At 39.3% G+C, this 27,346-nt stretch overlaps 1 protein-coding gene across 3 annotated transcripts in view; it reads left to right on the top strand.

Annotated features, from left to right (window-relative positions):
* The window catches only part of ATP9B (ATPase phospholipid transporting 9B (putative)), a 170,298-nt gene that overhangs the window by 71,553 nt on the left and 71,399 nt on the right, over window positions 1-27,346 (top strand). For all 3 annotated transcript variants that reach the window (XM_063130467.1, XM_063130466.1, XM_063130464.1), the window contains exons 9-11: window positions 1,355-1,435; window positions 6,248-6,323; window positions 10,365-10,441. In XM_063130467.1, coding sequence (XP_062986537.1) covers window positions 1,355-1,435; window positions 6,248-6,323; window positions 10,365-10,441 — 234 coding nt within the window. The remainder of the gene's footprint in view (window positions 1-1,354; window positions 1,436-6,247; window positions 6,324-10,364; window positions 10,442-27,346) is intronic.

The raw sequence follows: 27,346 nt of genomic DNA, 5'->3' as shown, positions 1-27,346 counted from the left end.
TTGAAATCTAGTCCTGTGTGCAAATTACTATTTGCTGGATTGCAGCGATTATAATGGATAATGCACATGGCCGTTTATGTGATGGGTGTGCATCCACTTCAGGTGTCAGTCTTCTGTATTGTTCATGAGGTGAAGAGAACATTGAATAGTCCCAGTATTTCTGAGTTAACTAAACTCTAAAAGTGAAACATTCAATAATAAACTACCAAGAATAAAGTATATTGGTGTAAAAACATCTTCCACAAATAAGCATAAGATTGAAAGCTCACTGTATAAGGATCACTACATAAAGATCAACAAACTAAAGGAAGATCTTGAGACGTGCTTGAGACGTAGAAATGCCAAGAGCCCTTGGTGATATTTAACTAAATAACTGCTGAAGTGATAAAGATGAAAGAGAGACCACTGCATCTAAGTTAGCTAGGGTAAGTTCCAAAGAGGACTTCAGAGAAAATGAGAAACTATGGTGAACTAGTGAATTCCAAGTTGCATCTCATGAACGTTTTGTATTTGAGTACACATGTACTATTATTTTTCAATGTTATTGCACAAGTATAAGTATTAAAAGCATATGTCTGTATAAATTGCTAGTTTTCACCTCAAAATATTGGCCAGGAATGGATCTAGCGCCTGTTATAAAGTATTTTCAAGAAGGAACAAAAAACATGCCTGACATGGTTTGCATTTTTCTTGTACTTGAATTCAGAATTTAGAGCTGGACTAGGCTGGATCAGTGAGCATCTTCAGGTTTCTTAGAGTTTAAAGTCATCTTTGCCTAATTAGGTTTTATGTCACTTATGCTCAATCAGAATTAAAATCCATGCTTCTATGAAAGTAAAAATGTAAAGGTTTGATAGGGATTGATGTTCTAGTTGCGAATGCTGCTGACAATTTCTTTCTAAATATCTTTTCCTACGTGGTTCGGATAAGTAAAATTATTGATTTTAATACAAATAGCAATATTCCGCACATGCTCACTTTCTTTTGCATAATCTCAAGTAAACTTCTAGTGCCTAGAGTAAAGGTTTGGATGTTGTGTGGGAGGCACACAGATACTTTCTGTTCCCTGTAATGTCATGGTATGCTGCTTCTGCACCTGCACACTGAGATGGAGGGAGGACAGGGCCACATAGGACAGGGGTGGGTAATGTGTGGCCCTCCAGATGTTTTGGCTTGCAACTCTCATGATCCCTCATCGTTGGGTATGGTGGCTAGGAATCATGGAAATTGTAGGCCAAATCATCTGGAGTGCTGCAAATTGATATAGAGCAACTATAGGAAAGAGTATTGTCCTTATTGTATAGGATGTTGATATCGTTAAATTACATAGATTTTTCAAAATTGTGTATTCTAGGATCTTTTTTCAATCAATGCATATGTTTATGCTCAGAAGCCACAAATGGATATCCATAGCTTTGAAGGTACTTTTACACGGGTAAGTAGTAAATGTAAGTACACTTCCCTTTGTCCCAAATAAGTAATTTATTAAAAGCAGGGCTGTGGAGTCAGCACATAAAACCTCCGACTCCGATTCCTTTAATTATATATTGATATAGGAAATAAATTTCCTATATGTTTCCTACATTGACTGCAAGCACGCAACTTTTTAGAACCCTAACCTGTTAAAGCCCGGGTCTAAAGGCTATAACTAAGACATTCTGGTTTTTTTTATTTTATTTATTAAAGAAGCCCAAAAATGAAAACAATGAGGTTATATTTTTATTTATTTAATTGCATTTATATTGCCCTATAGCCGAAGTTCTCTGGGCGGTTTATCAAAAGACTATAAAGTAATAGGATATGAAACTATAAAAGAAAATCAGGAACAACTTTCTTTACTATTTCAAAAATCTAAATTATATACTTTGATATCAAAGTCAAAACTACAAAAAAGTAAAAAACAATTGAACACCTAAAACAACTTAACAAATGACCATTTTAAAAGAAATGAACTCAGTTAGGTACATAAGTAACATAAACCTTTTTCGAGATTAAAGTATCATTTCAGTATAAAATTCAAGTGAATATACATATCACAATTCTATATACCGTATTTCTTCGATTGTAAGACGCCATCGATGGTAAGATGCACACTAATTTCAGTACCACCAACAGAAAAAAAAAAAACCTAAGACACACCCGCGATTCTAAGATGCACCCCATTTTTAGAGATGTTTATATGGAGAAAAAAGTGTGTCTTAGAATCGAAGAAATAGGATACAATTTAAATTTATTAGAAGTCGGAGTCGGTACATTTTTACCAACTCCGACTCCAGTAACCCAAGAATTGCTTCTGACTCCGACTCCACGACTCTGACTCCAACTCCACAGCCCGGATTAAAAGAAAGTGATCTTTAATGTGAATTATATCTGAGGATATTCAGATTGAGAACACTTGGTGAAACAAAAGAAAGAGTATTCAGTTAGGAGTCTATTCCGTTATATTTCACCTCATTGTGCATGTTAGACACTTTTCTCAAAAGGACTTTGGCAACTGTAAAGGTAAAGACTAGTCTGTATAGAGTTTATAAATAAATATGAAATGGCATTTGCTTAATAATTATACCAAACCATCCATCTATATATGCTACTTTACACTACAATCAAAGAAGACATATCTCTTTCTCCAGAAGAATATAGTTTTCACATGCATACCTAGTGTGTGCCAAATTCATGAGACAATCTAATTTTCTCCAGATGCTACGCAATGCAGTTAGCATAACCAAATATTAACCAGTGCCTATGGCGTGGAGACAGATTTCACAATACAGCTGGAACCTGCATTGACAGTTTTCAGATATGTAAACGCATGTTAGAGGGGAAGCCATTGTTCATCCTGTCAATAGAGCAACAAGCAGTTGCTTAAATCTAGCTGAACTTCGTATATAGCCATTTACATGAGCAGGTCTCCATCCAACTTGTGCATTATCCCTAGTGAAATGGAAACCTTTTCATGTAAATGGCTGTATGGACTTTATCCCCCTGATTCAGCTGCTGGGGCTGTATATGAAGCCCATCTTTTAAAGTACAGTGTTCATGCTGATAAGTAGTTTGTGCGTTGGAGGAGGAATGGGTCGACTAGTGTCTTCACTCACTGCCCTCCTGCCAAACAACTGGTTGGTGTCTGCAGTCTCTTCGTCTGGGTACTTTTATTTTATTTATTTATTGCATTTTTATACCGCCCAACAGCCGAAGCTTCCTGGGCAGTTCACAAAAACTAAGACTATTCAAAGTATAAAACAAACAGTATAAAAAACATGATAAAAACATGATATAAAATACACATTAAAAATTGATTTAAAACCTACCATACATCTCTTAGCTGGGCCGAGATTCCAGAAGTGAGTGAGCCTAGGTGGGGAAAGAGCAACAGAGATAGTATGCACAAATGGCAGTGGATGTTCCTAATTGCATGAATCTTAAAGATAAGTCTTTACACAGGTGAGTTTTGGGAAAGTAAGGAAGGTCTGACAGGGAACTCTCCAGGTTCTCCAACATAACAAACTCCTAACTATGCTCCGTGGTGGTAGGATCCTGACTAATGCCTCACCCAGAGTTCACTCAGAAAAACAAACTGATGCCTGTGGAATTCTCACTAGTTTGTATACTGACTCCTTGTCTAAAATGGAATGCACACTGTATTAATGCTGTAATTGGAGATGGTTATCATAGATGCTCTTTTTCAACACTTACCCTGCATTTAATCAGTCAACCATCATTAGACAGCATGCTTCATTTTCTGTTTAGAAGCAACTTGACAGATGATTGACTCATCTCTCAGTTAGCATATGTATTTGTTCTGAATGTGTTGTTCAGTTTCTTGTCCTGAAGCTTTTTAGCTCATAAGAAACCATCCATTGCCTTTACATCGAACACTATGAATTACACATGGATTCACACAATAACCTGGTTTGCTTGATCACTGTGTGTTAAACAAGCCATGGTGCACAACAGGCACTATTTGCCTAATCATCTGCCTAGGAGCAGCTTGTTGTGTTACCTGAACTTGAGTGGTATGACTTGTTCAGAGGGGATACTACCCTCAACTAATCCAAAATAGCCCATACACTAAAAACACAATTAAAATCAATGAACAATAAAAACAGCATCCCAACCAACCTGCTTACATGCCAAAGACCTGCATGAATGAAAAGGTAATTTGCCTGCTAGCAGAAGGACAGCAGAGAAGAGGAGGAGTTCCAGTAAGTGGGAAGAGGAGGCCAGGTTACGCTCTGTTCTGTGCCCTTTCCAGTCCCACCCCTGCCAGCACAGCTCAGAGGGTTGTCTAGTGCAAACTAAAAAATTAAAAGTGGATGGAAAGGCAAAAATCACCTTTGTTTCTCCTTCAGCAGCCATGCAGGATGTAGGAATCTCTGAAGCCTCTGAGATAAGAGGCTTCCACCAAACAGGAGACAACCCAAGAGGTTTGCTTCCTAAACTAATTTTTTTTGTTTATAACCAATACTAAACATTAATGCATAAATTTGAGATATCCGAAAAATATAGTTAATTTGAGTCCTCTATGAATATATAGTTAATGAAGTAAATGTGAAAGAAAATCACAATGGGGATTGTTTCACACTATGATGGAGCAGTGCGGACTGTTAATTTGTGATGGGGAGAAGTAAAAAGCAACAAAAGGAAGAGGTACACAGACAAATCTTTAATATTTTTGTCAAGTGAAATATTATCCAGCTGTCATTTCCTGCTGTTCTTCCTGCCTCCCCCACCCCAAAATTGAAAAGAAACAGACCAGTATCTGGATGCAGTAGCCAAATGGAGCAATTGGTGCACATGTGATAATTCCAGTCTTGATATATTAAATATGATCCAAAAGTAGATATCTGGAAAATATTATAAATTGGCAATGTTGTATTATGCCAGTTATATAACAATACCGAAGGTACGTGCAGTCCGTTTCTCAAAGCTGAAGTAGCAGGAGAGCCTCACCATAATGAATTCAGCAAATACTGATGCCAGTAGTTTATAAGAACATAACAGCTATGTTGGTTCAAATTGAAGGCAGATCTAGTTTAGCATTTTATCCCCTCGGTGGCCAAACAGATGCCTATGGGAAATCCACAAGCAGGACATGAACACAGTAACACTACCTTACTCATGTTACCCAGCAAGTGACAGTGAGTGACGTTTTGTCTCTGATACTGGAGGTAATATATAGCCATCATAACAAGTAACGATTAATAGCCTTATTCTCCATGAATACGAGCAATCTCCTTTTAAAGGTGACCAGAAATGACTGGGTTCACGATTCCTTTCCTAGTCAGTCAATCACCACATCAGCCTTCATAACTATATACGAGAAGTTGTTGGTTTTTGCCCTAATGTGCATCACTTTTTACACTTTGTTATATTGAACCACATTTGCCATTTTAAGGCCCATTATTCCAGTTTGGAGAGATTAATTTTGATTTCTACCTTGCTCCTTTTTGTTTTGATTACCCCAAATAATTTGGTGTCTTCAGCAAAGTGTGGTGTAGTGGATAAAGTGTCAGACTGGGAGTTGGGAGATCTGGGTTGTGTCCCCACTCGGCCATGGAAAACCACTGGGTGACTTTGGGCCAGTCACAGACTCTCAGCCCAACCTACCTCACAGGGTTGTTGTTATGATAAAATGGAGGGGAGGAGGATTATGTGTGCCGCCTTGGATTCCTTGGAGGAAAAAGGCAGGATATAAATGCAATAAATAAATAAATAAATAATAAAATTGTCCACCTCACCCCAAACTCCAGTTCAAGGACTAGAGCTTGAGGGTGGTGGTGGATAATAATATAAAAATAAAGTTATTTTTGCTTCTGGTACTATGTTCAGCAATACCTTTAAAGGCACAATAATTATGTAAGTAGCCTCATTTCTGAATTAATTGAACAATTGGTCTCCATGCCATTTGGAATCTCATTTGTGTTGGACAGCAATCAAAAGAATCCACTGATAGATCATTACAATTTATTTTACCAGGGAATAGGTCTCATGGAAATTAAATACAGTCACTCAGTTACCTGAGTTCTGGATATAACATTCAGCTGTGTTTGAAGACGTATTTCTCAACACACACACACACACCTCATTTTATTGCACTTTTTATACCTTTCTCATCTAATTTTAGCATATCCATGCCAGATTGATATGTGTGTTTAGCACTTTTATTTTTATTTTTTATTTATATGTTTGATTATGAATGTTTTTTTGGTGTGAGAAAGTATTTACAAGTTAATCTTATTTTTAACAGGAAGACAGTGATCCAACTGTTCATGAAAGCCTAAGCATAGAAAATACGTTATGGGCCAGCACTGTTGTTGCCTCAGGTAAGAAACAATGCACACTTGATAATGAATGAAGACGTTAGTAGCTTAAATCTTCAAAAAATTATTCTTTTTGGCCTCCTTGGTTTCTCTATTGCTATTCTGCTTTCCTCTCACCTTATTTCCTGTTGATCTTCAGAATCCCGAATGTTCCTTCTATCATCTTTGAAACTGTTAGTTGGATTTAAACTTTCACATGACAAGAAATAGTAATAGTATTCTGACAGTAACAGATTGTTGCTCTTCCAGCTTGCTCTGGAATCTTCAAGTATGGCACACAATTTACCTGCTTAACTGCGCTAAAAAATCCTACATTGTTTTATTGCTGTTTCATTGTTGGAGCCACAGTTGTGGCTCCAGTAGATAAGGTGATCAGTAAAATAAGCGTTCCGTGAAGTTAAACAGAAATCAGGGGGTCAGTTGTTCTAACCTTAATATACTCAAAAGCATTCACCAAACTTCCTGCTGTTTACAGTTGCCAGGGAAAAAAATCTATTTTCTATAACCTGTAAATTTCAGGAAGATTGGTTAAAGATTGAGGGAGAAAGGCAGTTAATTTTAACAATTGCTATTTTCTTATTTCCTTTCTCCTGAAATTGGTAGAATGGAATTTCTTCCTTTTTTTATTCAATTTACTTATATTTAAAATATTTTTTATTTGCTAATGAAAGCCTATGGGAGTTTATAATGTGGCACAAGTGAACACAAGTGGAACTTTCCTTGTGATTAGAGAACCTGTTTAGTCAAAAAAAAATTAAAAAATGGTCCCTGAATGTGGGGACAGTTCTCACATTCAAACCAATGTGACTAGAGCTGTGCTTCAGACCTTGCTGTTCAACACCCTCACATGTTTGGGAGAATGCCTGCATATGGCTTAAGCATCAGAGTCATATCTCATTACGCAGCTGCAGTGTGAGAACCATTACTGCTGTAATGCACTCTACACGGGGCTGCCTTTAAAGAGGGTTTTGGAAAAATTAACTGATGCAAAATGTGGCTGCCTCAGTATAATTGGGGACTAGGCGATTTCAGCATGTGACATCTTTATTGCACCAGTTCTAATTATTGCCAGTGCATTTCTGGCCCCAATTTAGTGTTGGTATTAATTATTATTATTATTATTATTATTATTATTATTATTTATTTATTTATATAGCACCATCAATGTACATGGTGCTGTACAGAGTAAAACAGTAAATAGCAAGACCCTGCCGCATAGGCTTACATTCTAATAAAATCATAATAAAACAATAAGGAGGGGAAGAGAATGCAAACAGGCACAGGGAAGGGTAAACAGGCACTGGGTAGGATAAAACTAACAGTATAAAGTCAGAACAAAGTCAGGTTTTAAAAGCTTTAGGAAAAAGAAAAGTTTTTAGCTGAGCTTTAAAAGCTGCGGTTGAACTTGTAGTTCTCAAATGTTCTGGAAGAGCGTTCCAGGCATAAGGGGCAGCAGAAGAAAGTGGACGAAGCCGAGCAAGGGAAGTAGAGACCTTTGGGCAGGCGAGAAACATGGCATCAGAGGAGCGAAGAGCACGAGCGGGGCGATAGTGTGAGATGAGAGAGGAGAGATAGGAAGGAGCTAGACAGTGAAAAGCTTTGTAGGTAAACAGGAGAAGTTTATATTGGATTCTGAAGTGAATTGGAAGCCAATGAAGAGATTTCAGAAGTGGAGTTACATGGTCAGAGCGGCGAGCCAAGAAGATGATCTTAGCAGCAGAGTGGTGAACAGAAACCAATGGACTGATGTGAGAAGAAGGAAGGCCAGTGAGAAGAAGGTTGCAGTAGTCCAACCGAGAGATAACCAATGCATGAACAAGAGTCTTGGCAGAAGAGACAGACAAAAATGATCGAATCTTGGCAATATTATACAGGAAAAAAGGACAGGATTTAGCTACTGTCTCAATATGAGGAATAAAGGAGAGAGAGGAATCAAATATAAAGCCAAGACTACGAGCTTCCTTGACTGGAGTAAGTGTAACATCATTGACAGTAAGAGAGAATGAGAGATGAGGAGAAGATTTAGGAGGAAAAAGAAGCAATTCAGTCTTTGCCATATTAAGTTTCAAACGACGATGAAGCAACCAAGCTGAGATATCTGAAAGACATGCCGAGAGACGATCGTGAACATCAGGAGAAAGATCCGGAGATGAAAGATATAATTGTGTATCATCGGCATATAGATGATATTGGAGGCCATGAGATTGAATAAGATTACCCAAGGACAACATGTATAAAGAAAACAACAACGGACCAAGCACCGAGCCTTGCGGAACCCCTACTGAAAGGGGAAAACCTTTAAAGGGCTTTAACATTTAAAGCCCTAAACACTATGGAACCAAGCCAGTTGAACTGACGGAGATCTTCACCATTATTATTATGTTTGCATTTATATCCCATCTTTTTCTCCTCCAATGAACCCAAGGCGGCGTACATCCTCCTCCTCCTCTTCTCCATTTTATCCTAACAACAATGTGAGGTAGATGGAGCTGAGAGTTTGTGACTGGCCCAAAGTCACCCAGTGGGTTTCCATGGCCGAGTGGGAACTAGAACCCGGATCTCCCGATTCCCAGTCCAACACCTTAGCCACTACACCACACTATATCAGCCTGCCTACACTCTGAGATCAGCATCTGAAGCGCTACTTACATGACCGTCTGTGAGAACAATTAGGTGCGTCAGCACAAGGGAGAGGTTTTTTTTTACCGTGGCCCCAGTGGAAGTATGTCAGGCCCTGCTGCTGCACACCTTCAAATGATCCCTAAAGACCTATTTGTTTACTGTTGCTTACTCTTAAGTAAGGATTTTATTCAATTGCTCTTGTGGCTTTAAGTATAATTATTTGATTTTAGTCTTTACTGGGCTCATGCCTGTAGAAATAGATATTATAACACAATATTGGGTGATTATTTCTGTTTTCCTAAATAAGCATGTTCCAAAAGGGGTTGGATGGTTGTGGGGCCCCTGGGCATTACACTCACCCATGAGATCCATATTATCTTTGAAATAAGATCCTATTTACAACAACAAAAATAGGCAATGTTAACTGGAATAATTTATTCTATTTTATTTATTTATTTTATTTATTATTGCATTTATATCCCGCCTTTTTTCTTCCAATGAACCCAAGGCGGCGTATATAATCCTGCTCCTCTCCATTTTATCCTCACAGCAACAACCCTGTGATGTAGGTTGGGCTGAAAGTCTATGACTGGCCTAAAGTCACCCAGTGAGCTTCCATGGCTCAGTGGAGACTAGAACCCGGATCTTCTGACTACCAGTCCAACACTTTACCCACTACACCACACTGGCAGACAGTGCGAAATTGAACTACTTCTCACTGAATCCCTTATATGCTTGCAGTATTAGTGTTACTGATCCTTAGTGCTATTGATTTTGTTGTCTTGACCCTTTAAAATTGTCAGTACAGCAGCAACTAGGATTGTGGTATGCCTCATTTAATTCCCTAAATATATCTCTGTGACTTCACTTGACTTCATTAATAATTTGGCCATTATTAATAGCAGTTGCCTCAAAGCCTCAATTATATATCATCATATATTGCCGTATCAACCAACCAGTGTTACATATTTTTAAATGTACAATTATAGCCTAAATGTGGTTTAAATATATTGTAGGTGAATTAAGGTTCAGTAGTTTTGAATTGATCCTGCAAAAGCCACAGGAAAGCTTTGACATTCCCTATTTTTTTTTCTTGTAGTGAACTTCCCCAATTTTACCAGAAATGATTCCATGTTCTTCTTTACTTCCATCTAAGCAATAGCTGTTTATGCTAGATATACCAGGTTTCTCAAAATATAAATAGGGGTATGGAGAAAAAGGAACAGATTGAAGCCTAAAATGTAATTGTAGCAACTATTTATGTCAAAGATGCTAAAAGGAAAGTTTGTATTTTTATATTAACTACTGAAATAATCTTGTGTTCATTTTTCTTCCATTGTTTTGTTGCTGCTGCTGTTGTTATTTCTCCCATGGTAACATTTTATATAAACAGTTTATTTTACTTTGTTTTGCTTATTGCAGGAACAGTAATCGGTGTTGTTATTTACACTGGAAAAGAGACTCGCAGTGTAATGAATACATCCAATCCAAAGAATAAGGTAGGCTGGCTGTATTAAAAAGAATGCTGAAATAAATATCTTTAATATTTTAAGCATTTTTTTCCTTTCAGAAATCTTACATTTACAGACTAAAGAAAATTTTAAGTTCATATATTGACATATAAATATAGTCTCTTAAATTTTGCTGTATTATATTTGTTTCTATTAAAAATAGTTTTCTATCTGCTTTCAATTCATACATAAGCATATCAAATCAGCTTTTACAACTGTGGAGCCCATTTCTCCCAGCTTATCATTTTTAAAGTGTTTTAGTGTTATGAGTACTTTATTTGTTAAAATTTTAATTAGTCTTGTTACTCATATTTATTTTGGGTAGTGCATAAAGCTGAGCTCCTTAACATCTGGGAAGTCTATAATAAATGGGGGGGGATTATAAGTATGCTGAAGATTCTGTTAAAGAGTATTCAGTTATGACTTTTACTGCAGTGTTTCTCAAATTGCAGGTGGGCCAGTTATTGGCAAAAAATAGTCAACCCTCAGTATTTCTGAGTTGAGTTGTGGATACATTAGGATAATAGAAAACAAGGAGGGGAAATACAATTCCCTGAATGCTGCTCAAGGCTTTAGAGCAAGATGGGGAGCAATGGTATTGTTCTGAACCATTTGGTAGCATTGGGAATTGGGGGAGACCAAGTTTCAGACATTCAGTTTCTACCTGGCAGACAGGTACAGAAGATGATCCTGGGAGGCTGTAGTTAAGCATTACGGCACTTGTGTTATGGTGTTCCAAAGAGTTCTACTTTGCCCCCTTATGCTTTTTAACATAGATGAAGCTGTTTATTGAGGTCCTCAGGAGATTTGGAGTGAGGTATCATTAGTATACTGATGATACTCAGCTCTATTTTTCCTTTGCGTTAGGGGAAGTGATGCAGTTGTACCTGGGATCAGTTAGGAGGATGAGGGTGAATAAACAAGCCAAATCCAGCCAAGAACAGATGTTCTGTTAGTTGGCCGGTCATTCATTCTGGGAAGTGCTGTTCGATCTGGTCTGGATGTGGTTACGGTCCCCCTTAAAGAATAAGTATATAGCCTGGGCTGTTTTTGGATCTAGTTCTTAGTCTGGATGCCAGACTGTCATCAGTGGCCCAAAGAACCCTTCACTAGCTTAGGCTGTGCACCAGCTACGGCCCTTTCTAGACCCACGATAATTTTACCACAGCAATTCACATTCTGGTGACATCCAGGATTGGCTTCTATAGTGCACTCTATGTGTAAAGATGGTTTTGAAATTTCAACTGGTTCAGAATGTGATTGCAAGACTATTAACAGGAAAGTACCACTTTGAAAATACCTCAAAATTAAAAGAATTACATAGGTTATGTGTATGTTTTGGGGCCTCTGCCAGTGTTCACCTTCAAAGTTCTAATTATCTTGTGCCCAAGGTACCGGGAAGACTTATCCTACCCATCCTACCTGTCCATTAAGATGTGCTTTTGAGGTCCTCCAGGTCTACTAGCCTGGTGAGGTGAAGCAGGTGGCTTCCAGGGAAAAGGCCTTTGGGACAGTCTGTGTTTTGCTACATTGCACTGGCATTTTCATTGCCTACTGCAAGGCTTTCGCTCCACTCTAGCCCTAGTTACTCATGCATCATGAATTGGGAGTAGAATATGGATGGGAATGCTTACGAAGATGTCCTCCATGTTTGTCCCTATATGATACTTTGAAAACTTATACTCTCCACTGGAGGATATTGCAGTGAAACATATCATTTAAAGTATTTGCATGTTTTCCTTCTATAGGGTTTCGTGGCATTTTTTGGAATTTCTAATTCCAAGATATCTGTCCAGGGGCTTGGGACAGTCTGCCCTTTATTCAGAATGCTGTTACCATGATTTAATTATTGTTAAAAAAAAAAAGTATGTCTACATCTGTTGGGGGTTTTCCATTCAAAACTATGCAGTCAGCTGCTAATTTTCAGCAATAATCTTTCTTAGGGCTATTAAAAAGACATCTCAGTTATCGTGAACCGAGACTTGAGTTTGCCTTTTATAAGGTAGACTTTTATTTAGTACGAAGATAATTATTTTAAAAAAGAACAAAAATCTTAGGCTAAAAAAATCAATTGTGACAGGTTGCCATTTTCATGCCATTCATAATAATAAGTTACTTAGAGTCAGAACATTAAAAAGGAAATGATAATACAAATTGCCCAAGGTAGTTATTGCAGCCCCTTGAGTGTATTGATTTGTGTTTCTAATAAAAAGATGCTTTTAAAAAGAGACAGGTGATATGTGCTATTATGTGAATTAGAATGCTCTGTTATTATTTGAATCTCTGTAACTGCATTTTAAAATAGAGCAAAATACAATCAGCACATCTATGGTTCACACAATTATTTTCTCTCTGATACATTGATGTGAAATTAGAACTTTTCAGGAAAGAAAAATTCTAGGTCAAAAGTAATTCAGTTTTTTTTAAAGTCATCTCCCACATTGAAATGGATAAATAGCAGTATAATCTAGAACTGGATAGCATTATTACAAAGTTTTATCATATATGACAGCTATAATAATGTTCCATATTAAATTCTTACTTAGAATTATGTTTTCATCAAATAAATCTATACAGTGAAGAAAGTAAGGAAGCTAGGGTCATATGGGTTAAAATGTAATGGTGTACTGTAATTTAACAGCTATTCTAAAAATATTTTTAAATTGTTGCCACAGAGCAACAAGAAAGGATTAAATGGAGCAAACAAACAAATTAGTAGCACATAGACAAGTTGTGATACAGCTTTTAGGATTATGACAACACACACACCGCCTTCATTTACATAATCAGTATACTTTGATATTACATCTGTTAACAATTAAAAGTTGTGTTTCTTCAGCTGAAATGTGAACATAAATAAACTTATAATTTCAGGCAGCAGTAAAGAGGCAAAATGTTAAATGCTGAAAAAACAATCATAATTAGAACATCTGGGATGCATCATAGTTTTGGAGAGAAAGTTTAAATTAGTTCTTTAAAATGTGTCATTTTCTCATTTAGCATTGATGAAACTAGAAAGGTAGATATTGGATATATAAATAAATACAATGCATAAATTACTACAATTATTTCATTCAATTTGTGATACTTTCATTCTCACCTGATTACTGTAGTTCCTTATTGGTGTGGAAACTCTGCTGCTCAGATGGAGGTCCTTAACTGCAAGGTTGCTCCTTTTCGGTTTCATAGAAGGGGCAACTTGATGTCCCCAAAGGAAAATGCACAATAAATTGTCTTTTCTATAGAATAGTGAATGGGAAAACCTAGTTGTTCTGGTTTTCCATTTGTGCATTAGAGGTTTGAGTTATGGGGCAATATCTTCACTGCCAAATCACCATTACATGTTATTTGCAATATTGAATATTAAAGGGTAGTTCTAGCTAGTTTCTTGTGTATACCATATATACGTTAACTACCTATCTATCTTCTCCACGCTCTTTACTCTTGGGAGAGCTGCTAATGGAGAGAAGGGAATAGGAAATTCCTGTTGGCAGAACAATGCACAGAGTGGGGAAAATGTGATGGGTGATTTGAAAATGTGATGGGTGGTTTCTTCTAAGTTCTGAAAATTTAACAAAAGTGTTAATGAGCAGCACTGAAAATTAATGGTTCTGTTTCTCCTGATCGTTGCTATCAGTGAATAGTTTTAACTTTTTATGACATGGACATTCATGTTTGAGAATATTCTCAGATTTCGTTTAGCATATTTTCTTCATTGAGAGGCAACAGTAAAAGAAATTTCAATCAGTGTTTAGTGGAATTTGTTTATGGATGACTGTGTGTGTGCGCGCGACTGCTGATCTAGAAAGGAAGTATGGAAAAAGTGAATCATAGTGTTTCATCGGAAATTGTCAGTTAAGGATTTTATCAGCCATGTTATAATCTAATTAAATTATCTGAAAGTTACCAACCAGTATTTTGCAATATACGTTGGGATTGCCTCAGAGTATGCTGTCCAAACTGATAATTCTGTTGAAGAACTGTGTTCAATTCAGGGTGCTTATTCATCATCTTTCCTTTTTACTTTTTATTTAATTTATAATTATAATGATTTGAGTTCCTATTGGCTGCATTCAGTCAATGGTGATCTAATAGTAGGGCTGTGCATGGACTCCCCCCCCCCCCGATCTGCTTCTCTTCCAGATTCGCAACTTCCGGATCGGGTCCGCTCCGATCTGCCTATGGTCCACTTCGCTTCGCTGCGGAGCTCCGGATCCGAATCAGAGCTCCGCTTTCCCCCCCATAGACTTGCATTTAAATCCAAAAATGTCTACAACTATTTTCTGTTAACGTTAGAGACCTCAAAATCAGCACCATGACAGCTTATCCATGTATACACATTCATGCCAAGCCTCAAGCAAATCCAAGCATCCCCTGATTTTCGGGGAATTTTTGAATATCTGACACCCCGTTTTTAGAAATGGGATTTACTCTGACATTTTTACAGATACAAACTTGGAAGTGGGCACCCTCACAGATGCCATCTAGATCCACATTCATGGCAACTTTCAAGCAAATCCCATCATCCCCTGATTTTTGGCGGGAGTTTTCCCTTTTAACTCGCCCCAATTCAAGTCCCATGCTAGAACTCTGTCAATTTTCACGTTAGAAACCTCAAATTATGCACCATGACAGCTTATCCATGTATCCACCTTCATACTTAGTTGGAAGGAAATCTGAGCCTCCACTGATTTTTGGGGAATTTTTGAAAATCCCCCATCCCATTTTCAGAAATGGGATTTACACTGACATTTTTACAGATACAAACTTGGAAGTGGGCACCCTCACAGATGCCTTCTAGGTCCACATTCATGGCAAGTTTCAAGCAAATCCCAACATCCCCTGATTTTTGGTGGGTTTTTTCCCTTTTAATTCGCCCCAATTCAAATCCCATGCTAGAACTCTGTCAATTTTCACGTTAGAAACCTCAAATTAGGCACCATGACAGCTTATCCATGTATACACATGCATGCCAAGCCTCAAGCAAATGCAAGCATCCCCTGATTTTTGGCGGGTTTTTTTCCCTTTTAACTTGAAAAATTTATTTGGAACTTCAAAAAGTCTAAGTGAGCGCAGGAAGGACTTATCCCCTGAGTCAAAGCAAGGCATGCACAAACCGTCCCAGCAAGGCAGGCACAGAGGAGGATAGGCAGCACTGGTAGCAAACATGCCGGAGGCTTGTGGGGTTGAACCACAAAGCCCATCATGTAGTACAGCTCCCAGGCACAAGGCGGGCAGAGAGGCAGGCAGAGATGTGCGACTGTGCCGTAGATCTATGGGGAAGTCAGTCCCAGCAGATACCCCACCACAACAGCACCCAGGCGGAGGCGGGAAGGCAGGCATGCAGCAGACGTGCAGCACTGGGCACGTCCACATGCCCTAGGGGACCTCATCCCTTGCACCACATCTATTCAGTTGTTCACCAAGGTTAGGGTGGGTAGCAGTGCTGTTTTTCCTATCTGTTATTTATTTGCATAGTATATGATTTCAGGTTGTGTTTGTGCGTTTGGTGGGGCTACTGTTTCAAAAAACACTGGGAAAAGTCCGTTCAGAGACTAAGAAAGAAAAGTTTCCCAGTATCCCAAGTTACTAAGTATCCCATTTTGCTTATCCCCCCCTCCAACTTTGGGATTGGAGGATGCTTCATCAGGTGATCGTGATTGGGAGTTGAATCTGCCTCTCAGCACTTCAAAAAAAGGTACCTCTCTCGCTTTTTTTACCCTATTTTTTAAAAAAATTATAGCATGCAAACTGCAGCATGCAAAGTGCTGAAAATAGGCACAAAATGACCCCCACCCATGACTCTCTAAGCACAGTGAGTTTCAAGGAGGTAGCTTGAAAAACAAAAAAGTTATCCACTAATCTTTTCCGCAATGCAATCCTATGGGGGGAAATATCCAAAATGGCGGGTGGAGCGCTCCGCGAAAAGAGGAGCGCTCCACTTATGGTCGCTTCTCTTCGCCATACTCCGCTAGCCCCCTGATCCGCTTCTCCTCCGCCTGTAGCAGAGGCGGATCACCCCGATCTGCTTCTTCTTCTCCGATCTGTGGAGAAGCAGATCACAGCCCTAGTTAATAGTCAACTCCATGGTTGTTTATCGAGCAGGTACTCCCCAAACAACATGATTATAATCAACTGTGGTGTGGATTAAGGCCAGCGTCAAGTTGACTATTAGTCAACGGTATGTTCAATTGACACATCCTCCCCCCTCCCCCCAATCCTCCTGCTGGTATCCCAGCAGCCATTGCGAATTCTGCCAGCTGGACTAGAGTGACAGACGCCACTTTGGTTGCTCTTGCCAGGGGACTCAGTAGTCACTGAAAATAACCAACTGTGTGCAACGAAATAGTCAACAGCGCCTGACACACAACATGATAACCAACAGTTGTTCAAATAATCAACTCTGCACAGCATTGGTTATTTGCATTGGTTTTTTTGGCCAAATAACCAGCCATGGTGTGAAAAAGTCCCAGTAGACAACACAGTAACCCACTGTTGACTATTTAAACCATAATTGACTATTTAAACCACCATTGGTTATCATTTCATCTGAACCCAGTCTTTGTTTCAAAAATGGCTTCTAAGTTGATATACACATTAAAACCTATAAAATACCACAATAAAATTAAAACAGGAGAAAAATCATCATCAAAAACAGATCAGACTTAAATTAAAAATCATTCAAATGCTGACAGAACAAAAGCATTTTAACAGCCCGCCTGAAACTAAAGACAGAGGGAGCCAATCTAACCATGCTAGGATGCTGCCACAGAAACACCCTGTCCCATGTTGCCACCAACCTAACCTCTTTTGGTGGTGAGATATGTAATACGGTCTCAAAAATATATCTTAAACTACAGACCAGGTTCATGTGGGAAGAGGAGGTACTTTAGATATCCTGGACCCAAACCTTTTAGGGTTTTATGGGTAAACATCAGCAGTTTGAATTGTGCCTTGAAACAAGTTGAAAGCCAATACATATTATGACCAATGTAATACAGCCAGCAAAGTGCACTCCAGAGAACAAACTGGCTACTGCATTTTTCACTGGATGCAGTCTCCAAGCAATCATCTAAATGAGAGGTTATTAAGGCATGGATTACTGTGGACAGATCTGCTTTTTTCCCGGAAGGGGCACAACTGGTGAACCAACTGAAGCTGGGCAAAAGCAGTCCTGGCCACAGCAGTCACCAGATACTCCAGGAGCAATTCTGGCTCCTTTAGAGGATCAGCTCCCTTGAATTTATCCCATGTGCTCTAGTCTAATATACACAAATTGAAGGGAAGTAAAACTTGCTCTCTCCAGAAGGCAGGGTTTAAGTAGTGCTCTGCTATGAAGGACTTACATTCTCCATACATTTCTTGTGGTGTGACCAAAGGACAGTATCCAACAGTGCCATTCTGCTAGCGCAGTTGACATTGCACTAGTGCGTAACTGTGTGCAAGAGGGAATCCAGCTAAAGTTGCGCTTGTGCAACCGCCCCATTGATGAATTGTGGTTCCGCTTCTGCAACCAACCCACTAATGGATCGCTATTCTACTTCTTCAACTGCTTCATTAACAGATCGGCAGTTCCGCTTGCACATGCTCCCCTAGTGCATCTTTGTTCCACTTTGCTCCATAGCACATTCCACCAGTGCAATACGCTCCACTTCCACAAGTTCTTCACATTCATCTTGTTGCTGCTTGTTAATCTGTTGTTACTGCTTTGCATCACATTGCCACTTCTGCAACTGATAGTTTTGATGGAATTATACAAGTGCAATTTGATTTAGTGGAATGATACCCCTGGATACTGCCACAAATGTTCAGCCTAGAGACTTTGGTCATAAGACCAACAGTAGTAATATGGTACTAAGTGTCAACGTAGTATGTATTGTAACTATGGTGTGTGCATTTTCACTGTTGTACTGGTTGGTCTGTAGTTTAAGATATATTTTGGAGGCCCTGTTATGTATCTCACCACCAAAAGTGGTTAGGTTGGTGGGAACCTTGGACAGGGTGTATTTTGTATCCCATGATCATGGGGAAAAGCTTACTTAAAAGAGCTATTGCAGGTATTGTGGGATGGAAAACTGCAAGGAGACTTTCCATAGCACATACTGAATGAAAAATCACCTGATAATTTCAAATATTGAAGTATGCCATTGTTCCATTTCATACCTTTACCTGTGTAAACAAGAAGTTTATGGATATCTTATAATTTAGAGAAGGATTTATTTTGTTTTCGTATCTTAATCACTCAGACAACAATCTTTCTTAACTTAAAGTCAACGCATTGTGATTTATTGCACCAATTATAAAAATTGTTCTGTAGCCTAGGGATGTAGACATTGCCGGAAAAATGAAAGGCAAAGAGAAGAATTTTCTAATGATTCCAATTAAGATGCTTTTAATTCAAATGATATAAACATAAATAGTTTTGGCAAGGTTCAGTATTGGTCTAAAATGATATATTTGGGTTTTTATTTTAAATTAATGTAGATATGGCAGCATCAGCATTATTATAGTGTGATGACTATGTGCATAATATCTCATTTGTAGTCTAATCAGTTTATTATGGGATGTAATTCCAGCTTTAAAAATGGCATTGAATTGTGCTTTTCATAATGCATGAATCAGTAATCAATCCTTTTTGGATATTTCTTAAAACTTAGTTCATTGGATGATTGGAATCTGCTAGAGCTAAAGGCCATATATAGCTGTTAATTAGCCTAAAGGGAAATTAACTGAATTAACCAAATAAGGTTGCTTTAGTTAAACCATTCTTCAGCTGCAGGGTCTGTTTATTTCTCTGTGACTTATGTAGACACAGAGCTTTCACAACTGGGCTTTAAGAAATATATTGTACTTGTGGTTTGCTTAGCATTTAGGAACATGCTTGTCCATATAAAATGAATTGTCAATTCATAGTTTTTGGCTACCTGAATTTTAAAATAGTAGAGTGAGAAATTTTTAGAATTGAAAAGTAGATTCCGAAGCTTGATAGATTCCACCATACAAAAATAATTAGAAAATAACTCACCTAGTCTTGATTCTCAGCTCTCTCATTTTCTCTTGTATATACTGAACTGTGAACTTTGCTGTCATTTTATAAAGAAAATGCTGTTGGTTCCAGTGAGTTATAAACAGCTGGTTAATGCTAATGTGTCATCTTATGGTTGCAGGCATGTGCAGCCAAGACATCGCTGTGGCTGCTTATGTGTTTATGGGAGCTAGATTAGATATGTAAAAAAATAATATCTGTAAGATACATTTACATACCTAGATATAAATATTTGTTTAAAATGGTCCTTAAGTTTAGATGCCAGTGTGGAAGCTGATTAGGTACTCCTATACTTTCTCGTTCAAAACACACCTCAGGGACTAGATTTCAGTGAGAGAAACATTTTGCTTAACAGAATCGATCTCTGTCCTGTGACAGCGTCTAATCAAGTTAATTAGCAATAAAAATATTGCTGTCATTCAAATAGAAAGCTGCTTACCAACAAGCTTTCACAGATTAAAGCAATATTGACAGTAGCTTAAACAGTGAACAATTCTGTGCTTACTAATAGTGGCTACCCAAGCAAGTGCTGATTAATCTGTTTTTCCAATATAATGTGACTGTGATTTCCATTTTTCAAGCATATCACTTTAACAAGTTTTAGCATTCTAATGACAAGATGTGTGTGTGTGTCTATCTGTCTGTCCCAGGGTCACATTCTTCCCACCAACTCCTTCAGTGTGGCCATAAAGAGATAGTGTGTCATCCAAACCCTACATTGTGGTTAGTCTTAATTATGATGTGTTATGTAACAATCCATAGTTAAGATTAATTGCAGTTTGTCCAGGCTCAGAGGACAGAGCAAGCTGTGGTTAATTAAAAACAAAAGTGAAAACTTCTGAACTCCTCCTTGCAGCTGTCCCAAAAAGAGAGATGAGCACGTTAACCCAGGGGGAAGCTAGGCTTGTTCTCATAACTTTGGTTTAGCATTGTATCCAAACCACCCACAGTCTCTTCCCATATATTCCTACTTAAACAGTGAGATTATCATTGGGGGCCCTGCTCTGAGTGCCCTTCTATGCCCTTCTACAGGCTTTTTCAGTATTAGCCTCCTAGTTATGGAATACCCACCCAGAGAGGTCCATCTGGCACCTAGTGTGTTACTTTTTTTGGCACCAGACAAATACGTTTTTATTCTTTTAAGCTTTTTAATGCTCTGTGTCTCCACTTCTATGCTGTAGCTTTGACTTTATACTTCTAGTTCTGTTATGATAGGGTGACCATATGCAAAGGAGGACAGGGCTCCTGTATCTTTAACAGTTGTATAGAAAAGGGAATTTCAGCAGGTATCGTTTGTATGCATGCAGCACCTGGTGAACTTCCTTCTTCATCACAGCATTTAAAGCTGCAGGATCCCTGCCTAGCATGAACAGATACAAAAGAGGGCAGGGCTCCTGCAGCTTTAACTGTTGTGATAAAGAGGGAATTTCACCAGGTGCTGCATGCATACAAATGGCACCTGCTGAATTTCCCTTTTTTATACAACTGCTAAAGATACAGGAGCCCCGTCCTCTTTTGCGTATGGTCACTCTATCTTATGATGCTTGTTTCTAGCCTCTGCTGCTTTTAACTGATTGTTTACTGTGCTGTTTTTTTAACATAGATTTTATATTTGTTTATCTCCTTTATCACCCAGAGAGCCTTTAGCTTAATTGTGACAATAAATTTTAGAAATAAACAAAATAGTATAATAGAGTTCATTTTAAGGCAAGTATTGAGCTATCCAAATCAGATATAAGAGAAATTGGAGATATACAATCGCAAAGATTCTTTGATTTAAACCACATGGCTTCTCCTACAACATTTGATCCAGGGTGTTATCTAAGTATACCTTACTCTATTATCCATGTATCTATTGAGTTTGAATGTTCTACCAGTATGACTGTGATCCTTATGAGATTGTAATGCAGTTGCAATTTCAGTAAATTATTGAATCCTCCTTTTGAAGAAAGTTGTGAAGTTAGGTGGTGGTTCAAATACCAGACAAAATGGGTTGAGAGAACCAAGCTCAGGAATGTTTTGCCTGGAATTTCAATGGCACTTCTACAATTAATTGGAAGCTAATATTTCTATTACTCTGCTTTAAGTGAAGAAAAAGAGTTTTCACACACATTCGAAACCAGTCCTATAAATTAAAACTGAAAATTAAGATTGTGTTGAAAGACAAGTTGCCAGCTTACTCTCAAAAAACAAAATTCTGTAATAATTGTTGTAAAAGCATTGTAAAGAATCAATAAGAAGTCAGCTTTAACGTTTAATAGTATAATTTGGCTGCCATGAGAGCTATTGTTGTTGAGCTGACGGGAAGATGAGAAAGATAATGTGCTGTCTGAATCAGTAAGATATAGCCAATAACCAAAAGCCTAGTTTCACTTTGAATTTTCCTACAGCAAAGTTTAGTGATATGTTTTAGGGGTGTGCACGGACCCCCAATCCGTTTCGTGGCCCGATCCGGAAAATCCGGATCGGGCCCGATCCTCTTCGTGCCGCTCCGCTCGTCTCCCGCTCCGCTCCGCGGAGCGAGATCCGGCTTTGCCGCTGTCACTATATTGACGGCGGCGGCAGCGCCAGAGAAACCATCCACCCCCACCCCCTTACCTTCCTCCGTCACGGGATTCAATTGAGGCCCCGGTTGAAGCCGGAAGAGGCCTCGGCCTTCACTTCCAGCTTCAACCGTGGCCTCAATTGAAGCCGGCGACGGAGTAAGGTAAGCGTCCTTCCTCCCTGCTCCCTTACCTGGTGCTGCCGCCGCCGCCGCATGGATGGCGGCGCCGGCAGTGCCAGATTAGTCCCCTCCCCCTCACTTACCTTCAGACGAAGCTCCGGATTGAGGCGATCCTCTTCGCCTTGATCCGCCGGCCCCCCAATCCTCTTCGCCTCCGCCTTAAGGGTAGGTGAAGCCCCCCACTCCGCTCCTGCTTCTCCGGTTCGAGGAGAAGCGGAGCACATCCCCAATATGTTTGTGTGTGTGTTTCTGTAAAACAAGTAAAATAAGAGAGGCTGTATCTAAATTACAGGGGTATTTGAACCATTTCATGTTTTGCCCTACATGCCTTCAGTTCATTTATATCACTTTTATTGGATAAAGCTTGATGCAGGCTAGTAGGGCTCCTTTGAGATGAATGCTCAATTACAAAGGACAGCTCCTTGGGAGCAAGGCTATCCTCCCAAGTAGCACTGTTGCCAGAAGGCCAATAATGAATGTAGCTGAGCCCTGGGTGGAGCTCAGGAAGCTCTGGCTGGAACAACATCGCTCTAACAGCCCCAGGACCTTGTATCCTATTTCCCTTGTGATTGAACTTCTGTGCTACTGACCCTTGGACTCCTTCTTGACTCTGCTTTTTGGACTATGTTTCTGCTTGACTACTGTCCTGTGTTTTTTAATCTTGGCTTTGCCTCATCTGAAAACCACCTATGTGCACAGATCATTGTCTGTATCTTGACCACTCCTACCTTAGCCTGATCCCATAGGTGCTTGACCTATTTGCCTCCTTAATTGACTTGCCAATTGGACTTGCCTAACATAAAATCTAAACCAGCTAGATCAGGGCAAGGTTCTCTTCAGCAATCAGGTTGATGAAGCCTCGAAGCTGAAAGATACTCTGATGTCCATGAACAAGTCTCTTCTTTACACACACACACACACACACATACCCCATTGGGAAGTATTTTTCTTTTGTACTTTTAGAAAGAAATCCAGTGAAAAGAGTTTCTGTGCTGCCTTTGGATTGAGCACACATTAAATCTTATGATTTAGCCAAATTGATGATAATAATAATAATCCTAATAATAATAATAATAATAATAATAATAATAAGTAGTAGTAGTAGTAGTAGTAGAAGTATTCTTACCCACCTCTCCCTCTGGATCAAGGCGGGGAACAACATCAAATACAAAAATAGTATAAAATACATAAAACTGATTAAAAACATACAAAACTAATACATTATTAAAATAACAGCCAGACATCTTAAAATTCGACTGGGTAGGCCTGCCGGAAGAGATCAGTCTTTATAGCTTTTTTAAACTCAGAAAGACTGTTGTTGGCAAAACTCTCCCAGCAGGCCATTCCACAGTCTAAGAGCAGCAGAAGAGAAGGTCCTCTGGGAAATGGTTGTCAGCCTAGTTTTCGCTATTGATCCAATTGGGTGACTTTACAATAGAACATTTTTGGCACAAAGAATTGAGTAATTTTAAGACCTTATCTGTATGAAAGTTTTGGTTTGCACTGTTTTCTTTTCTGGCACAGTTGCACTCTACCATTAGGCATTTTGCTTGATGCATTTATGTTATGCTGCTTCAAAGTCTTAAATATTATCCACTATTAAAGAGAGTTGAGTCTTGACTGTAGTTTTCTTTCCTGGCTGTCCAAAGCAGTTTCCGGCCAATGGAGCTGGCAGCTTCTCTGTCCTGTATTTTAATTCCAAACCTGGCTCATCTTATTGCTGACTTGATATGTATTACTATAAGACTTAGCCATGACTATCTAGGGTTCTTGATCCGCACTAGCCTAATGGTCTGGGTCATTGATCAGGGAGGGGTTATTGCAGTAGTCTACAAAGATTCTATCACCATTTTTAAGCTTTCTGTGAAGATGGGCACAAACTTTAAGTATATAACTTGTGGTGACCAATCAGGACAAAACAGAGATTCTATTGGAGTACTGATTGCCTAAGACTCTCCCTGTCTAAATTGAAAGAGGTGGTCTCAGATTTCACATTGGGGACGCCTGTGATGTTGAAGGTTGCATACTGAATTTGGTGTCAGGACAGCAGGTTGGTGGTTTGAATGTGGGGGATTTCTTTTTTATTCCCTTGTCATGATCAAATCACTTTCTTGTGAAGTTTTGACTAACTGCAACTTGTTTCTTTACATGAGTGGGGAACCAATAGGTGTGATCCAGTCTCCAGAAGTTGATGGATGCTGAGAAACCTTGGGAGTTTCCACCACACATGACTAGTGCTCCCATCATTATCTTGTTTACTCTTTGGGAGTCTTGACATGACTCAGACTATAGATATAATCACTCCAAAGTGCCCTTTCCCTGTGAATAGAGCTCATTTTGCTCAGTGCTTCTTGGTGTACAAGGGAGCTGTGAACAATGAAACAGATGGAATAAGAGCTGGAACCCATGTAAAGGAAGATTCAAAGTGAATCCATTGAGTACCATTTAGAGTTGATCTTTTCTTCAATGGCAGTGATGGCTCCAAAGAAGCAGTTCTCTACCACCTTTGCATCCTTACTGTGTAGAGCTCTCTTTCATGTAGTACATGGCCCTCACCAATCTGTTCAAGAAGCTGATATTGAAGATCCCTCAGAAGCAATTATTTGTCAAAAACATTGAGAATAAAATTGCTTGCATCGAAACAACTTGGATACCACTTTTTCTTGCAGTTTCTTAAGAAATGTTTCCATCAAATCCTAGTGAATTCTGGATACTGAGCAGTCTTGCCATTGGTGCATAGAGAATTCAGTGTGCAAAATGATATAGGGGTTATAGGCTGCAACGAGTTTTATGTGTTAATGGCTGTTAACAACCGCTAATGTGTTTGCTGATAGCGGTAGCACTTTATAGATGGGGCATTTTTCAACCAGGGCTCTGGATTAGCAAATCGGGAATTTGAGTAGCTTTATTAGGATAGTGGCTCAGCAATCAAAGATACAACTTCTGGAGTCCTAGCAGAGGGTAGGACCTGATGATTTAATTAGGTGTAAATGATAGTGCTTCTGCCCAGGTTGATCCTAAACCAATGCTTAGCCAGCCTTCTGGGACAAACTAGATATTCTAGATCAAGGTATGTAAGGTATACCACAAAAACTGCGGGGTAATTGAGCTCCTTAGAAATATGGTCTACCACCTGTCTACTTGATCCTTCTCTTTCGTGGCAGAGACATTGAGCATGAACAGCTGTGTCTGGGAGGAAATAAATGCTTCCCTTTGAGGGGAAAGTGCCCCAGCTGCTTTGAAAGAAGTGGTTATGAGGCCACTCCTAGAAACCTAAGAATTATGCCAAATTTTATCCAGTCCAAATGTACCGTGTTGCAAGGTGTTTTAGTGGATGATTGCTGTGAAATCCCAGGCACTACTAGATAGCACTGATGTGACTGTGATAATTCTCAATACCATTGACCATGGTATACTTCTGGGATGACTGTCCAAGATAGAGAAGTGGGGATCTATCTACCTCCCTTTGACTGGGGATCGAGCTATCTCTCTGTGACAACTGAATCAGGTGAGGCTGTGCAGGTCCTGGACCGGTGCCTAGACTCAGTAATAGGCTGGATGAGGGCGAATAAACTGAAACTAAATCCTGGCAAGATGGAAACCCTGTGAGTGAGTGGTTCCCGAGTCCAGGAGATAGGCTTTTTGCCTGTTCTGGGTGGGGTTGCACCCTCTGAAAGATCAGGTTCATAGTTTGGGGGTACTCTTAGATCCATCTCTGTTGCTAGTGGTTCAAGTGGCCACGGCAGCTCAAAGGGCCTTTTACCAGCTTTGGCTGGTTCGCCAGCTACAGACTCTCCTTGACAGGGGTAACTTGTCACGGTGGTACAAGCATTGGTAACCTCAAGATTGGATTACTGCAATGTGCTCTATGTGGGGCTGCCTTTAAAGCAGCTCTGGAAGCTGGAGCTAGTGCAGAATGCTGCAGCTTAGTTGTTGTCCAGAGCTGCCCCTTTCCAGCATGTAACTCCTCTGCTGAGGGAACTGCACTGGCTGTCTATTTGCTACCGGGCCAGGTTTAAGGTTCTTGTACTTGTGTACAAAGCCCTAAACAACTTGGGACAAGGATACCTGAGAGAGCGCCTTCTCCCCTGCCAACCTGCCCAGTCACTGAGGTCATCTGAGGAGATGCTCCTGGTGGTTCCACCCATCCTCCGATTAGAGAACACCAGGGGAAGAGCCTTCAGCATGGTAGCCCCCCTCCTATGGGATTCCCTGCATCTGGAGGTCAGGCAGACTCCAACTTTTTGTATTCCTTTCGGCGCCTCCTGAAAGCGTTGTTCGAGGAAGCCTTCCCTTGATGAATAGCCACTGTTCACCTTGCATTTTGCTTCTTTTAAAAATCTATTTTTAATGTGTTTTTATTCTGTTTTCATTTTATTTTATCTTGTACACCACTCTGAAATTTTGAATGGGGAGCAGTATATAAATATTCTAAATAAATAAAAATAAATCTATGGGATACAGTGGTTCAGTTCGTACTTGGATGGCCATTTCCAGAAGGTGGTGCTATACTCTGTGGCAGTTATTGTTTTCCATAGGCTCAATTTGTTCATCTATATTAAACTGCCAGGTGAGGCCATCTGGAGTTTTGGAATGCAGTGACGGTTATACTCAAGACACCAAATTCTTTTACTCCATTTCATCAAGTTTGGGATAAGCTATGTGGGCACTAAATCATTGTGTAATATTGGTAATGAACTGGATGAAGGTCAGTAAACTGAAGATGGAGATGCGGCTGCTATGGTTCAGCTGTTCCAGGAAGAGATGATTGGCTTTTTCCAGGAAGGGTTAATTTTTCCTGAAGGATCGGGTTTGTAATCTGGGGGTTGTCTTACATCTGATCCTGTTTGGGAGGCCTAAGTGGCCTGAGTGGCATGATGCACTATTTACCAACATTGGTTATGACCTTTCTAGGACAGAGATTGACTGGGCACAGTGGTCCATGCTCTGGTAACTTTATAATTGGATTTCTGCAATGAGTTCAATGTGAAGCTGCCCTTAAACTTCAATTAATAACCTAGCTGCGATATTTTGTACTAAATCAGACTAGATACTAAATAAAACATCTTGCCAATCTTAAACAACTATGGGTGAGATCCTCCCCCTCAGTCTACTCATAGCG

This window comes from Elgaria multicarinata, chromosome 7 (genome assembly GCF_023053635.1).
Source record: "Elgaria multicarinata webbii isolate HBS135686 ecotype San Diego chromosome 7, rElgMul1.1.pri, whole genome shotgun sequence".
Taxonomy (NCBI): Eukaryota; Metazoa; Chordata; class Lepidosauria; order Squamata; family Anguidae; genus Elgaria; species Elgaria multicarinata.
The sequence above is the reverse complement of the archived record's forward strand: the minus strand, read 5'-3'. Positions and strand labels throughout refer to the sequence as shown.